This window comes from Sander vitreus, chromosome 12 (assembly GCF_031162955.1).
Source record: "Sander vitreus isolate 19-12246 chromosome 12, sanVit1, whole genome shotgun sequence".
NCBI lineage: Eukaryota > Metazoa > Chordata > Actinopteri > Perciformes > Percidae > Sander > Sander vitreus.
In genome coordinates this window covers 7,653,371-7,668,923 of record NC_135866.1, presented here as the reverse complement: position 1 = coordinate 7,668,923, position 15,553 = coordinate 7,653,371, and the positions used below count along the sequence as shown (strand labels likewise).

The following is a 15,553-nucleotide window of genomic DNA, read 5'->3' as shown; positions in this document are numbered from 1 at the left end:
GTAACAGTGAGCAACTCCAAGGACACAAAGGCGCCAATTGTGATTTATTTAGTGAGCTCAAATGAAACCCATTTAGATGTAATGTCCTACATTAAATTATTTTATCATATTATATTAGATTCAACTTTATTGTCATAGCACAGTAGAGCCAACAGGCATAGGCTACTGAAGGAAGGGCAAAGTATAGGCCTACAGAATAAAGAATGTGACAATCTGTGATATTTTGTTTAGGTAGACAGTTGGGTTTGTGTATAATGTTATTTAATTGTATCATTATAAAAGCCCAATGTTTTTTCTTTTCAGGGTGGATTTTCCGTTTTATGTCGTGCTGACAGCTGGCTCCGCCCCCAGCCTACCAGCTCTGCTCCTATTGGTTTAGCGGAAGGTCAGCTGCTGCAGCAGGGACCCACGTGCAGCTACGCGCATTTCAAGATCAAGATGGCAGCCTCCGTGTGTCGGTGCTACGAGGTTAGACAACCATGCATGTACTTTATTACAGCTCTTACGTCTCCAGTAGATAATTTGGTGAAGAGTGTAGACATAAACGGCTTGTTGTTAGTCTTTTCACGTGCAGTTATGTTGGGTGGGGATTCCGTAGGGTGTTTTTTATGCAACAAAAGCTCGAGCTGTCCGAGAGAAAAGGCCTTGTTGCATCAGACTGACCGGCAGATTTCTTAATGTTCTTGTTTACCTATCAACGTTTAAAATTAACGTTCTGTTTTAGGTTTGTTGGTGAAAAGATGTCTGTGTATATTGGCTTAAAACCGGTCGGATTTAGTTAAATGCATGGGGAGATAAGGCTCGCAGAATCCGTGAACTCTTGATCACTTCTTAAAACCCATTTTATAGACTTACTTTATGTGATACCGTCCCTTTTAACAATGTTTTTACTGCTCTTTATTTTTATTTATTTTACTCTGATTCTATTGCTTTCACCCTTTTTATTTGCACATTTTTAATTGCCATTTATTTTTAAGGTGCCATTTATTATTATTTTTTATTCATAGATAGTAAGCCGTTTAGACTCCTACATAGCCAGGCAATGAAGCATTAATAAAGCAATTAATAAAACATAACAGGCGTAACAAGATTAATAATAGTGGTATAATCTCTTCTATAAGTAATACTGGTGTTACAACACATTCTGTGACTCATCAGATTCTGCCACCTGACTAGGCATTTCAGCTATCTCGTCAGTGCAAATGGTTTTATCATCACATACTCTAGTTTGACAGCTATTACTACATGTGGTGTCCCTATAGCATCAACATGTGTGACCCTTTCTAGCAGTGACAAAATATCTGACTATTTGGGTCACATAGGTGTTCTCACTCATAATTAAACCCACTACCCATGCAGATACAGAGAGGTGACAAATTAAAGGAAAAGCTGAATGTGGACTGACAAGCATAACAAATACATATTCTTCTAAACAGGTGTACTGTATGAAATAACCAAGCATCCTGTCGTTCCCTGGGACATGTATGAAAATGCTGAGCTGGCCTTCTTTAGAATTGCTTTTTGGATCGAGATTGCAATGGAAAACTAATGTCCTGCCATTTTCCTATTGTAAATCCTTGCTCATTACTCTGAGGGCATGACTCCTTAGTTTCCCATTAACCACCTGTCACTCATTCTCCATCCATTGCAGTGCCATGGCACAGTCAATGTTTGTTACTAACAGTGGCTCTCTCTCTCTCTCCATTTGCAGCTGGTTGGCAGACGAGCCTTGGCCCTCTGCCCCCGGCCTCTGGTCTCTCCAGCGTGGAGAGGAGATGCCTACACGTTACATCGGAGCTCAGCTGCAAACGTGCAGGTACACGCTGACAGCTCCCATTTATCAGTCGTTTGTGTAACTTTAGAAGAATGAATTTAAGTTAGAAATGTTTTTACTTATCCGGTTTTGTCCCATTTTTAAGGTTGCCTTCTTTCATACTCTCTCTCTTGTAGGGTTGGGTGTAAATAATCGATTCTCCAATTAAAATTGGTCTTTGTTTGAGTGATCAGATATTGATTAATAAAATCCCGAAATCGATCTTTTATTATGCTTTTCACCATAGATGTGGAAAAATGGACCCCCTTTTTGGGCATACATTATCTGAGAATCTCTTTTATGTCCAAGAAAAATTGGTATTGTAACTGAAGTTTTAATGATATTAAATCGGAAGCTTGTGGTTCGAAATCAAATTGATTCTGGAAATCCTTGGCGATACCCAGTCCTACTAAATAGTACATGGACTCTGGTTTATTCCTTCTTTCAATGCCACAGACAGATAAAAACGGACTTCCCAGTAGAAAAATGTGAATAATCTGTTCACACGTCTTTCCAACTAAAGTCCTGCATTCTGTTCTATCTCAATAGGTGCGATATGCTTCGGGACGTAAAGGTTTCCTGGGAGAGTTTGTGGATAATCTGCGTCAGGAATTCAGTAAGAATCAGGAGATGAAAGAGAACATAAAGAAGTTCAGAGAAGAGGCCAAGAGGCTCGAGGAGTCCGATGCTCTGCAACAAGCTCGCAGAAAATATGTAAGAACATGATTTGGTTTGTAGCCTTGGGGATTTTTATATTAGACAATATCTCTTTGAATAATGATTGATTTGTTTTGCATTGATGTGATTTATCTGCATCAACCAGGATTCGCTTTACATAAGTTTTATTTTTGTAACGTGCACACATTAGTTATTTTTTATTTCCTTCAATAGAAATCTATAGAGTCTGAGACAGTGAAGACTTCAGAGGTGTTTAAGAAGACCTTTGGCTCCCTGTCAGAGACCGTCAAGGAGGTAAGGTGTCATACTTCTACACCGTGGGTGTAAAAAAAATCAAATAGTTCTTATAAAGTCTTCTTGGTTTCTGGAAAAGCCACATACTGTATATTTTTACCATGTTATCTTACTAATTGCATCCATCTTGTGTGTGTGCATGTATCGGCATAATGGCCATAGGGTCTTGAGGAGGTGAGTCGTACTGACATCGGGAAGAAGATCAAGGAAAGTGTGGAGGAGGCTGCCAAGACAGCCATACACTCTGCTGAGACCGTCTCCAAAGGAGGAGAAAAACTGGGCAGAACCGGCGCATTCAGGGCCATCTCACAGGTCAGAAGAGAAAACATAATATCCATACATTTCCAAGCTTTTAAGCTCAAAATGACAGCCTCTCTTAGTTAACACTAAGCAGAGGTTCATGGGCCATTATTCTTGCTGTACAAATGAAGTCACTCAAACATTTGCACAGGTCAGTAAGTCGGTGCTCATGTGAAGGAAACAGAATTGCTTATGTGTTCTCTACTTTTCACTCCAGTTAGTTCTGACAATATTTGGCTGATGCTGTTGCAAATGAGTCGCCGGGAAGTTTCCAGAGAATATACTGTAATATACTGAGAAACCACAGTGATTGCAAATGGTGGATGTTGGGGGGGGGTCTTGTAGTTCTGGCTTGCCAGCTACAGGCGCCTGATTAGCATGGTCAAACAGTCAACACTTGTCACACTACCACTGTAGCTGTGGCTTAGGAGGTAGAGCAGCGTGACTTTTAACCACAAGGTTGACAGTTCGTATGTATGAATGTGTGTGTGAATGAGAGGTAATGCGTTTTGTCCGATAAGGTAGAAAGGCGCTATATAAAAGCAGACCATTTAGCATTTTATCAAAGCATTCAGGTGAAACTTACTTTTGAATTTAGGTTCCACACAAGACTCAGACTGCAGATATTCAGCTCATATGGTGTACTGACCTGATAGTCCTGTACTGAATGGTTCTGTATACACACATGTACTGTTCTACCCCAGTTATAATACAACTGTGTATGATCTTTGTAGGGTGTGGAGACCATGAAGAAGGAGATAGATGTCGGCGATGCTGGCGCTTACAGAGCTCCCTCGCAGCTAAGGAAGAGAAGCGATTTCTCCTCCAAAGGAGCCGACAGCGACTCCAGAGTGTTCGAGGCCAATGAGTGAGTAGCTGTTGGAACTCAAAAAGGTGTTTCCCCTCACACCCCACTCTGCTGTAAGAATATATCTTCACCTGGACAATGTATGCTCCCTATTAAAAAGGTGCAGTAACCGATGCTGCGCAAAGATTGTTGATATTTGAATATTTGAACTCAACTGCCAAACAAATACAACCCCTCCTTTAGAAGCTCCGCCCCCCCAAATTCACAGACAGATAACTGCTGCCCCCCACCCCACCCCCCCACACACCCCCTGGCTCGTGCACTCCTTTCTGTTTGTTTTCCATTTACACAGCCAGGGCTGTGTATTAACACAGAAAATAGAGATCTAGGTGACCGCGAGGAGATGATCGCTGAATTTGACAAAAAGTGTATGTGGAATAACATAACTTACTATACCTTTAATCCATAGCCGCATTTGTTTGGGGTGGCAGTAGCTCAGTCCGTAGGGAGTTGGGTTAGGAACGGGAGGGTCGCTGGTTCATGTCCCCGTACGGACCGAAGTACGGAGTGTGAACTGGTAGTTGAAAAAAAAAGAAAATTGTAAACATCTCTAATGTCTGATGTGTGACTTTTTTGTATTTTGTGACGCAGAGAGGATATGGGTGTTGTTCTCCACAAGGATTCAAAGTGGTACCAGCAGTGGAAGGAGTTCAAGGACAATAACGTTGTTTTTAACAGTAAGGAAATATTTTGGAATTCATGTTGTATAATAAATCACTTACAGTACAGTAACTCCTCACTCGGGGGGACGAGGAGGAAACAGGGTAAACAGAACAGAACAGAACAGGAAGGAAGGGAAGGAGTGGTAGCCACTCATTCATTCTGTGCAATTATTAATCTACTCACATACATACTCTGGAACTGCTCTTAACTGTTAATTTATGCTAAATGTCTTTTTATTCACTGTATAATAACACAATGCCGTACACAGTCCTATATATTTATCTTTATTTATCTGTAGTTTTTTTTTTTTACTTTGTTTACTTTTTGTTTTGTTATTCCTATACGGTATTTTTTTCTATACAAGTGTTTTGTAAGTTGCTGAAATCTGCTGCTGGAAATCTAATTTCCTTGCGGGAGTCATCCCAAAAGGATCAATAAAGAGAAGTCGAAGGAGTCGAAGTTGCACATGTGTAATTTCCTTTAAAAGGCAGCAGGTGGCACCAGATTCTTTACAGTAGTGCATTATAAAGTAAGTTAGTTCAGGCATCAGGTGTAAACCATAGTGCTCTCACAGGTGCAGCTTTCCTAGCACTGGAAAAAAAACTCATAAATATTATGTTTGTTTTTGTTAAAACAAGTTCAGAATCAAAATCATAAGAATCACAAAAGGATTTAATGCCAAGTAAAACACTTGCAAGGAATTTGCCTTGGTGGTTGGTTTAACATAAACAAACATAGTAAACATTAATATAAAATAAACAATACATAAATATATATATATAACAGAAACAAGTATATACAGAATAGCTGTTTATCATAAGAACAAGAAAAGAAAAAAAAAAAAAGATCTGTTAAGTGATCCTCACCTCAGTATTTTGTTTCCTACAGGATTCTTTGAGATGAAGATGAAATATGATGAAAGTGACAACGCCCTGGTCCGAGCATCCAGAGCTGTGACTGACAGAGTCACCGGCTTCCTAGGTAATGCTCCACCATAGTTGGTTTTGATTTGGCAGTTTCCTGTCATTGTTGACTGATCTACACAATATTATAAACAACCTGTTCCTAAAACCTGATATCTCATGTCATTATAAAACAATAATAATGAAAATACGTTGGCCATTTAAACAGGTAGTTTTAACAAAACAAGCAGACGTTAACATGTTTGCCCATTTTAACCACGATAGCTATTCATTTCCCGAAATAAAACCTGCAAGTTTTAATAAAATGTGTCAAATGTAGAAAAGATTGCACATTGTTTACAACTGCTGAGTCAAGTTGTGAGTGATGTACCTACACATCTCTGCTTAGAAACAAAAGTGTGTGCTCTATGTTGTGGCCAGGTTTTATAGATAAATGTGGGTATTTCAAAGACGTAGGATATAAACTTATATTTGTTAACGTCCCATCTATAGTAGCGACTGATCTGTTTGTTGTGGCCGTTTGTTTTTCAGGTGGTCTTTTCTCTAAAACGGAAATGTCCGAAGTGCTGACAGAGATCGTGAAGGCAGACCCCACCTTTGACAAAGACTCTTTCCTCAAACAGTGTGAGAAAGACATCATCCCCAACATACTGGAGGTAAATAGACTTTTCTACTCTCTCTGTTTGTCCTCGACTCTCTTCCTTCACAGTCTTTGCTCAATACCCGCTGTTTTCTTTTATTTATTTTTTTTTTTTTTTTACTAAGGAGGCTAAGAAAAGACTTACGATGAAGGTCATGCTTCATTAAAAGTGACATTTTACTCCAGCGTAGATCAGATTAAGTAAATTAATTTGCGTTAGAATTGACAAAGCCAAGCTGGAGCTGTCAGATTTTGAAGCAAGTTCTAAGCAAGCTGAGCAGCAAAAGACATATATGCAATCATTGATGTCAGGAAACTCAAAATAATGTGCTGTAATGGAATGAAATCGCTAAGACAATGGAAATAGGCAGACTTTAACAGAGTAAGTTTGGTTGTCTGGCTCAGTGTGTTCTGTGAAATACCCTTCTGACGTTGTAAACAATAACCAATAACCTGTCCTTTCCGCAGGCCATGATCCGCGGAGAGCTGGATGTATTAAAAGACTGGTGCTATGAAGCTGTAAGTTATATGCTGCTGCCTCTACATTTTGCATTCAATCATACTCTAAATGAATACAGCGTAGAAGGTGAAATGGGTTTTGCATTTGAGTCTGAGATCAGGCCCAGCAGCATCTCTTTGTATTGTTATTAGGGCTGTCAATCAATTCAAATATTTATATTTACATATTAATAACAGGCTGCATTTGAGCATTGAATATAAAAAAAAAAAAAAATGAAATTCAAATGGTATTATAGAGGAAGATTGACAGCTATATTGTCCGTAGTATACTCGCAATTAATAAAATTGTATCCGTTCTAAATGTACTTTAAAAGAGAGATTTTTCAAGTTTTTAATGCTCTTATCAACATGGGAGCGGACAAATATGCTTGCTTCATGCAAATGTTGATTATTATTGCAATAATCCAAAACAATAACAAATAATGTCTAGAATACTCTCCAGAATAAAAAAGGTACTGTGTGCCCCAAAAAAAAATATGCTGAAAGCATAATATGGCAGACTCAAGCCCGTCAAGCACCAACAGAGAGCACATTGACCTGAATAACACCAGTGGCACCGGCAGGATTCTATTTTATAATACGCACAATTATTGTCCGCCCGCTTGTAGGCTAACTTTACAGTTACACTTACTGTACACAGTCTACTTAGCGAACGAGTAGGAGGGAGGGATTGGTTCATGTTATTTGCACTAACGTTACAACACCATCAGAACACAATCATCATTGCAGCTCTCAGTAGCTCAAATTTGCAGAAGAGAGAATGCCAAATAGAGGTGTGAATCTTCACTGATCTCCCGATTTGATTACGATTATCAGGTCAGCGATTCGATATCTCGATGTAGGTATAGGATATTTGACTTGACAAACTTGCATATCTAAGTGGCCTGATGTTTATACTTGTGCGCTGGTGTGTGCGTCGAGCCGGCCATGTGTGTGTGTGTGTGTGTGTGTGTGTGTGTGTGTGTGTGTGTGCGTAGGCTACGGCGAAAGCTCTGCCTGGAGCCTCCGCAGAACTGTAAAACAAGCGGCGCCGCAGGAAACTGCCGTGACCTAACGCGACACACAGAACGTGGAAGGTGTGTTGTTGTTGCCACAGCCAGAAGACACATTTAGTTTCAAATGAAGCTGGAGGCAGCAAAAAAAAAAACACAGCTGGCTAAACTATTTAAAAATAGCGGGTTTGTTCAGGACACCCCTGTCTGTCGCTTTCACGTCACCTCTTTGGCTCGCCTCAGCTCGCTTGGAACCTCGACTGAGGTGGTACTAAAAAAAGTACCTGTCAGCAGGTACCAGGTACTTTTTTTCGTAATGGAAAACCAAAAAAGGCGAGTAGAGCAGGTACCACGTAATGGAAAAGCGACTTTAGATCGTTTCCAAGCTAACTATTCTAGTGTCTCTCGGTGTTTCTCAGTGTTTTCTTTCTTCTTCTCGATTTCGTGTCTCCTATATATGTGTGTGTGTGTGTGTGTATGTATCTATCTATCTATCTATCTATCTATCTAAATAAGCCACTGAAAACTTGCTTTCAGACCTGTGTTCTAGGCGACAAATACCTGCTTATCAACAGTGCCGCCTACTGGTAGAATGCAGCAGACATATAGAGATAGAACACAACAGACCTGTGATCTGGGCTAAAAAAATAACTAATGTCCAGTTCGCTGTATAACTTTGGATCCAGCGATCGATGTATTCACAGTTATAAAGGCCTATGCTCACTGTAATGTTCCACTTACAAAATTAGAAACAAGTGTAAAGATCCCCCATTAACCGGTTATTAAAGCACTCAAAACAGTGTTGCAATGTCTCACAGGAAAAAAAAAAGCACTCTCCCTTAACAGCCCAGGTAACAACAACAACAGAGATTACGCTAGGAGTTTGCAGACACTTTCGAAATACCGTAGGCTACAGCAAACTACTAAAATGTGTAGTGGTGCGCAGAATGTTTTCACACAGACTCAATCTGGAGCTACACATTTAATTCAGATTTTCTGCAAAATGCTAAAATATATATACATTGGATAGTCAATCGCTACACTTAGTTCATTTTGTACACAGATCATTTGTTGCAGCACGCAGTGGAAACACAGGAAAACCGCCAGCAATAGCCCAAAGAAACACAAAAGTCTGCATATACAAGAACAGTGCCATTGAGCAGCATCATTATGAGAACAGGCCTATAGATAGTAGCCTAACACCACGATGCAACAGCAAAACCAAACCAAGTTGCTACAATAAACAATCCAAAAAGCCAGATTCAATTAAATATATGAAATACTATCATACCTATTTGAAGTTCCTTCTGCGTTTCCCCGTTGCGTCCAAGAATCGCAGAACGGCCTCCGCGTTGACTCTTAATATGATGATGGATGTTCATCATTGTAAATCCACTCCGTCGTTTGTCAGGTATTCCTGAGAGATACGTCTTCAACGGCGGAACGTCACTCAAAGCACGCGGAGCAATCATGTAGCCGGCTGCTAGCTACCGTTGGAGTGTTAATGCTACCGTCTGCAGCACTAACGTTAGCGGATTCAAGGCTCTGCCTTTTGCTGCTCTGCAGAATCTCCACTGCTCTTCGGGGCAGTTTGTTTATTAGGCCTATTTTTTTTTAAAAGCTGTTAATTTGTGTTCTTTTGCTCATTTTTAGGCTATGATACCGGTAAACTCAGACGTTGTCAACTTCAAAATCAAGCGCCAGAAATTGTGATCGTGCGCAACCAGTGACGCAACCATCATCATCTTCAAACGTTGCCTCTAACGCAGGAGTGTCAAAAAATACGGCCCGTGGGCCAGAACCGGCCCGCCATAGGGTCCAATCAGTCCCACTGGAGGACTTCTTTGCAAAGTGTGAAAATTGCAGAGAAGTAATTAATTCCAATTCCAAATTTACCACTTTAATCTCAGAGAATATCCAAGTTCTTTTTCTGTAAATATACAACTTTAATCTTAGAAATTTTGAGCTTTTTCTTGGAATATTACCCATCTCTCCCAGGTCCGTAAAAAAAATAATTAATTAATACAATGGCCTTAGAGCGCTGTCATAGCAGAAGCAACTTGCGTTTGCCAACATCAAGCTGACAAGAAACTCTGTGGCAGATAAAGTTCCTGATCTTTCTGGAGTGGTTTACTGGTCTGGCCCACTTGAGGTCAATTAAGGGGTATGTGACCCATGAACAAAAATGAGTTTGACAACCCTGCACGGCTTAAGTGAACAAGGGTAAAGTTAAGGGAATGGATAAACCCAAAAATGCATCTCAAGCACATTATTCAATGAAATAAAGACAGGATTTGCCGTTGTGACTTTTTTATTTAATATTAAATGTAAAAAAAAAAAAAAAATCATAAAGATATGAAAAAATGTACGCACAGGATTACGACTGCCGGCGACACTGACTAACACAACGCAGTGTCCCACTTTACACTTGTAAAAGTTGACTAAACATCAAATTTTTTTAAGGAGCTCAACACAAAACAATGGACCTTGTGCATTACAGCAACAGACACATTGACAAGTACATTGGTCAGCTAAATGTAACAATGCAATTGTAAGCGTGGCCTGCCTTTGGCGAGGGAGAGGAGGGTTCTCTGCATCAGCTAGTGGTGTTTGAGACTGGACGTACTTCCGGTTATAAGTCAGTTTACATCGACAGCACATGCAAATGAGTTTGGTGTTGTGGAGAGAAGCATCTGGAAGGGCTTTGAAATGAACTTCCCTTTCATAAGATCCTTTTCTTCATCCATTTCTGCTTAAGGAGCTTTGTTTCTTTCAACGTTACTGCTGCATCGCTTCCCGATTTCCAAAACTACGGAGGCCAAATCACCGAACACATGCGTTTTTCGCACGTCAAAAATATTCGTGGCGTTAATAGGGAATTTGCGTTAACTTGTTATTGTTGTGTTCATTTGGACAGCCCTTTATTTATTTATATATATATATATATATATATATATATATATATATATATATATATATATATATATATACACACACACACACACTTTTTATACACATACATATACATATATATATATATATATATATATATATATATATATATATATATAACTTCAAACTTTATATAGACTTTTTCACAAAATGGAAACCCTCAAACAGGGAACTAATGTTTTGGTCCGTTCTCTTTAGGTGGCATACAAGTTTGTGTGAAGCTTCATTTTCATGCCGTATGTGTTATCCTCACCTGTCCACAGACGTACAGTCAACTGGCTCACCCCATCCAGCAGGCCAGAGGGCTGGGGCTGCTCTTCCAGTCCAAAATCCTTGACATTGATAACATAGATGTAAGTGCTGTCACACTTGTACACCAGCCGTCACACACACAGCTTCACACTTTACTGTGTTCTCAGATGTCTAAGAAGTGATATCTTTAATTACTTTTTCTTCTCTGTATTCAGCTTTTTCCCTCTCAACTAACATTCACTTCACTTACATGCACCAAAGCAGACATCATAGGTTGTTTACATGCCAGAAAGTGTAAAAGAATAACCCCTGTTAAGTGTGTTCTTCTCATTTCATTGTTTGTTGATTGTCTCTTGCTGTGTTGTAGCTAGCGATGGGTAAGATGATGGACCAGGGCCCAGTGCTGATCATCACCTTCCAGGCTCAGGTTGTCATGGTGATCCGCAGCCCCAAAGGAGAAATTGTGGAAGGAGATCCGGTCAGTAAACTCCTAATTGCTTGCACCAGAATAGTGAATCTGATATAATTGATAGAACAAAAGTTATTCCAAGGAAGACTCAAATGGCTGAAATTAGATGAGCACTCAGTAACACACGTCCCGCTCCCTCTCCTTACCGTCTCTTCTGGACTGACCATCTGCTCTTCTCCTCCCTCAACAGGAGAAGGTGATGAGGATGATGTATGTTTGGGCGTTGTGTCGGGACCAGGAGGAGCTGAACCCGAACGCAGCCTGGAGACTCCTGGACATCTCTGCCTCCAGCACCGAGCAGGCTCTCTAGGAGGAGGCAGAGTGCAGATGAAAAGGCAGACATGGGACACACCAACTGTAAAGGGCAGAAGATACAGGGATGTGCCTGGAACATCTGCACGTACTGACTCACACATACATAAACATCTGAGCGCAGAGTTCACCCATGCTCCTGTGTCATGCCAAAGACTGTATTTGCACACACTCACATTTCCAAAATGCTGCCCAGAGGATTCATGTGCACATGTATATATTCATCCACTCTATGGTGCAAGGATATACATGAACTTAGAGATAAACTACCGGTATATGATATGTGATAGAAAACATGCGTGCGTTCAGCAATGTGTGTGTGTGTGTGTTGTCTCTTGCACCGGTCAGCTCGGTGTTTGGGTTTCCAGGTGGAGATTTAATACAGAACATTTTCAAATGGATGGAACCAAGTTTTTCACAAACTGGCTAAAAAAAATTAGCCTGTGCCATTCCTTTCATTGTTTTATCCAATGGTAGAGTCCATCCATACCAGCCTGGTGGCTAGTTTTAAGAAGACCGGTGGGAAAAAATGGACATGGCACCTGTGACTTTGCCCTCTCATCTCAAGAGAGATATCTGAAGACTAAAACTAGGTTTAATGTGTCAAATAATATAAACAGAAAATACAAATTTCAGTTTACACATGAAGATCGGTTTACTTGTCACAAGGAGCCTACTAGTTATGTATAATGTTATCCGTGGCTCTAGAGGGAGCTTTTGAAAATAAATAAAATGATTAAAAAATATAAAAATAACCCTGATGATGTCATCAGAGTAACCTCAGATTGGGCTTGAGACATCTAGAAAGGGTCTAATGAAAGATTCCATTTGCATTATGGGTTTTTCTAGCCTGGCTTACGGGATGTACGATGCGGGTATAAAGCCTGACGCGCCTGTCTGTGAGGATCTGCCAACAAATGTGTGTACAATTTGCCTATGCAAACACCAAATGTAAAAAGAACTGCACGTCCACTTTCTGGAGTATATCTGGCCCTTCAATGACGCCTTAATAAACACACTTTAAAATCACCAAAAAAAAAGACATAAGGTGAAATTCAGCGAGACAGTCTTCAATGTTTTTAGAGAGAAAATAGCTGAAATTTTCTTTTTCTAGGCCAAATTCCCATGGACCATTAAATGAAAAGCATCTTAAAAAAGGGGCTGTACTCAAGATACTGGAGAGTCATTCTCTGCTCAGGACGCCATTACTATATACATTATATCTTTACATAGCAAATATTTGTTTGCTGCTACATTAATATTCTGACTATCGAGTACAGCCCCTTTTTCTAGCATTGGCTTCAAAATTTCGGCTGAGGTGGTTTCTGCTTGGTTCCTGCTGGCTTTCACATCAGAGACTTATCAAAAACATACATAGTACATCAAGATAGATAAGGATTGACCCATATAATATGGCTCCATGCTGTGATGTGTACTGTAGCTCAGAGCGCCCGAGAGAACACAAGCAGCTGGAGAAAACATGTCCTTGTGTTTGTATTTGAAAGGTTTTCTCAAGTTGTTGTGCATTGGGCTCCCAGCCACTGTATATTCTGTACACCGTCAATAAGAAGAACTGTACAGTATCTACATATTAATATAAGCTCTCAAGTCCTTGTAAATATATTAAATGTCGAGTACTGCTTCTTTGGGACCACATTCAAATATGTCATCATGGCAGCTTTGTTGTTTGAGGATCATTTGCCATCTCATGCTGTACATTTTTCAGCTGTTTGTTTTACTAAAAATGTTTGTTTTGCTGTTATGCATGTGGTTTTTCATGAGGTTAGTGCTGAAGATGAAAACTTGAATGAATAAGCACATTACTGTACCCGTTGTGTCGACTGTTTTCTGACACTGTTCCCTGTGGGCCTCTACTCCCGATGGAACACATTTATGATTGTACTGGAACTCTTTCCTTGACTACGTAATTCATTTAAAGAAACCTCCCATGATTGTGAAGAGAAGCTGAGCTCCTGGTGAATATCTTTAGTGCCTAGATTTATTACAAGACAGGAATTTGAGCAGGTTTTTTCTTTTTTTTGTATAACAGTTGTCATTCATGGCCAAAGCATGTGATGTGAGATGGTCTAACTAGAATTCATGACTTCCCCTGCTGGTCACACCATGCTCAAGTTACATTCCTGGTGTGTGCTGATGATATTTGTCACTCATATATGTCAAATAAAACCCACCAATTATATACACCAATATTTTAAATTAACTAACTTGACCAATATGTGAGCGGACTCATTGATAAACATGCATGACAAGCTGTGAAGGGGGACCTGTGGCAGCAGTAATCACAGCAGTATTCAGCCAGAGCATGGAGCAGCTTTCCCCTGCTTACAGCTGGTCCACAGCATAATATCTCAACATGTATTGGTCAGATTGGCATCTCATATGGTATAGACATTTATGGTCCCCAGACAATGAAGCTTAAGGTTTTTTTCAAAGCCTCAACTTTTATCTAGCATCTTTGTTGGGTTCGATCTTTAGCAAATCTTGCATGAAATGTACTGAACTCCTTCTTGGGACCCAGAGGACAAACTGTCCACTTCATGAGCTTTCCTCTAGCGCCACTATCAGCCAAAATGTCATCTTTGCATATCTCATAATAAAAAATTAACCATTTAAGGAAATCACTACTTTCTTTGTTCACTGAATGCTTTCACATTCTTCAGATTGGAATAGATTGGTTTACAACAAGTAACATCTGACCCAGCTTCCTAACCTGTTAGCATATCTGGAAAATATATTTTGTCAATGGTGTAGAAAAACGACAAGGTTCACTTAAAAACTAGTCTTGCTTTGCCAGACCTTCCTTCACAGCGCTGCGGAGGAGGGTCTGGCTAGTCCACACAGCATTCTGGGATGGGAGAAAAACATGCTCTGGTTTATTGGCATTTCTTTAAACCAATCACAACTGTCTTGGGCGGTGCTAAGCGCCGAGCAGAGCCACGGTGCCTCTGCAAAATAGCCTCCGGAAGGAACTTGTTTTGGTGGAACATGTATGTTCAAAAGTTGTTTTAGTCGTACAACAGAAAACTCAGATTGGACAGATAGTCTAGCTAGCTGTCTGGATTTACCCTGCAGAGATCTGAGGAGCAGTTAACCATAGTCCTCAGAAATCCACCGGAGTTTAGAATGCCAACACAAAGAAAGCGGAAGGTACATCCAGCTGAAAAGAGTGACATCTGGAGAAATTTCCGAAGGCACACTGGCAATCCCAGAAGTGAAACTTTGTGAATGTAGACTACTTAAAAACCAACATGGTTGTTGCCACATATTCCCGTGATTATGAGAAATCCCTCATACTGTAAAGCGTATATGCCACTAAGATTTACACATTACATCCATCCTTCAACCTTAAAGTGTTCATATTATGCTCATTTTCAGGTTCATAATTGTACGTATTTAGAGGTTGTACCAGAATAGGTTTATGTGACACCATATTTTTGTTGTACTGCACATTGCTGCAGCTCCTCTTTTCACCCTGTGTGTTGAGCTCTCTGTTTTAGCTACAGAGTGAAACATCTCACTTCTGTTCCATCTTTGTTGGGAGTCGCACAAAGAGCTAGCTAGTCAGAAGCAGAGTATGAGGGCGTGCCACGCTAGCAGCTAGGCAAGCATTATAACTATTCGTCACGGAAGTAAAGGCCAATGCTTTCTCACTCCCATCTCGTAAAATACGGACACTTGGTCAGAGTGCCTTTGTTGTTGTTATTGACGCTAAAAGTCTCCTTTAGCGTCATATAACGCGCTTTAACTAAACACGCTTGGTCGGGACTATTGGCGTCCCTTTTGACGCAGTTAGGTTAATGAAAAGCTCGTGGGTTGGCCTACGTTTCCGTGACTCGTGGGAAGAACGGGACAGTTGA

General features: G+C 40.2%; 1 protein-coding gene across 1 annotated transcript; it reads left to right on the top strand.

Moving 5' to 3' along the window:
- Positions 1-406: 406 nt before the first annotated feature.
- LOC144526353 (mitochondrial import inner membrane translocase subunit TIM44-like) lies at positions 407-13,875 on the top strand. Its single transcript, XM_078263775.1, has 13 exons — positions 407-468; positions 1,712-1,816; positions 2,363-2,527; positions 2,705-2,785; positions 2,948-3,097; positions 3,820-3,953; positions 4,545-4,630; positions 5,505-5,597; positions 6,071-6,195; positions 6,648-6,698; positions 10,906-10,995; positions 11,262-11,372; positions 11,554-13,875. Exons 1-13 carry the CDS (start codon positions 439-441, stop codon positions 11,671-11,673), a joined length of 1,341 nt encoding a protein of 446 aa, XP_078119901.1. The 5' UTR covers positions 407-438; the 3' UTR covers positions 11,674-13,875.
- Positions 13,876-15,553: the final 1,678 nt, after the last annotated feature.

Excerpts from the sequence above, each read along its gene's own strand:
- LOC144526353 (XM_078263775.1), top strand. The coding sequence starts at position 439 with ATGGCAGCCTCCGTGTGTCGGTGCTACGAG. Across the intron at positions 469-1,711 it reads CCGTGTGTCGGTGCTACGAG|CTGGTTGGCAGACGAGCCTT; the intron begins GTTAGACAACCA and ends CTCCATTTGCAG. Across the intron at positions 2,528-2,704 it reads AACAAGCTCGCAGAAAATAT|AAATCTATAGAGTCTGAGAC; the intron begins GTAAGAACATGA and ends TTCCTTCAATAG.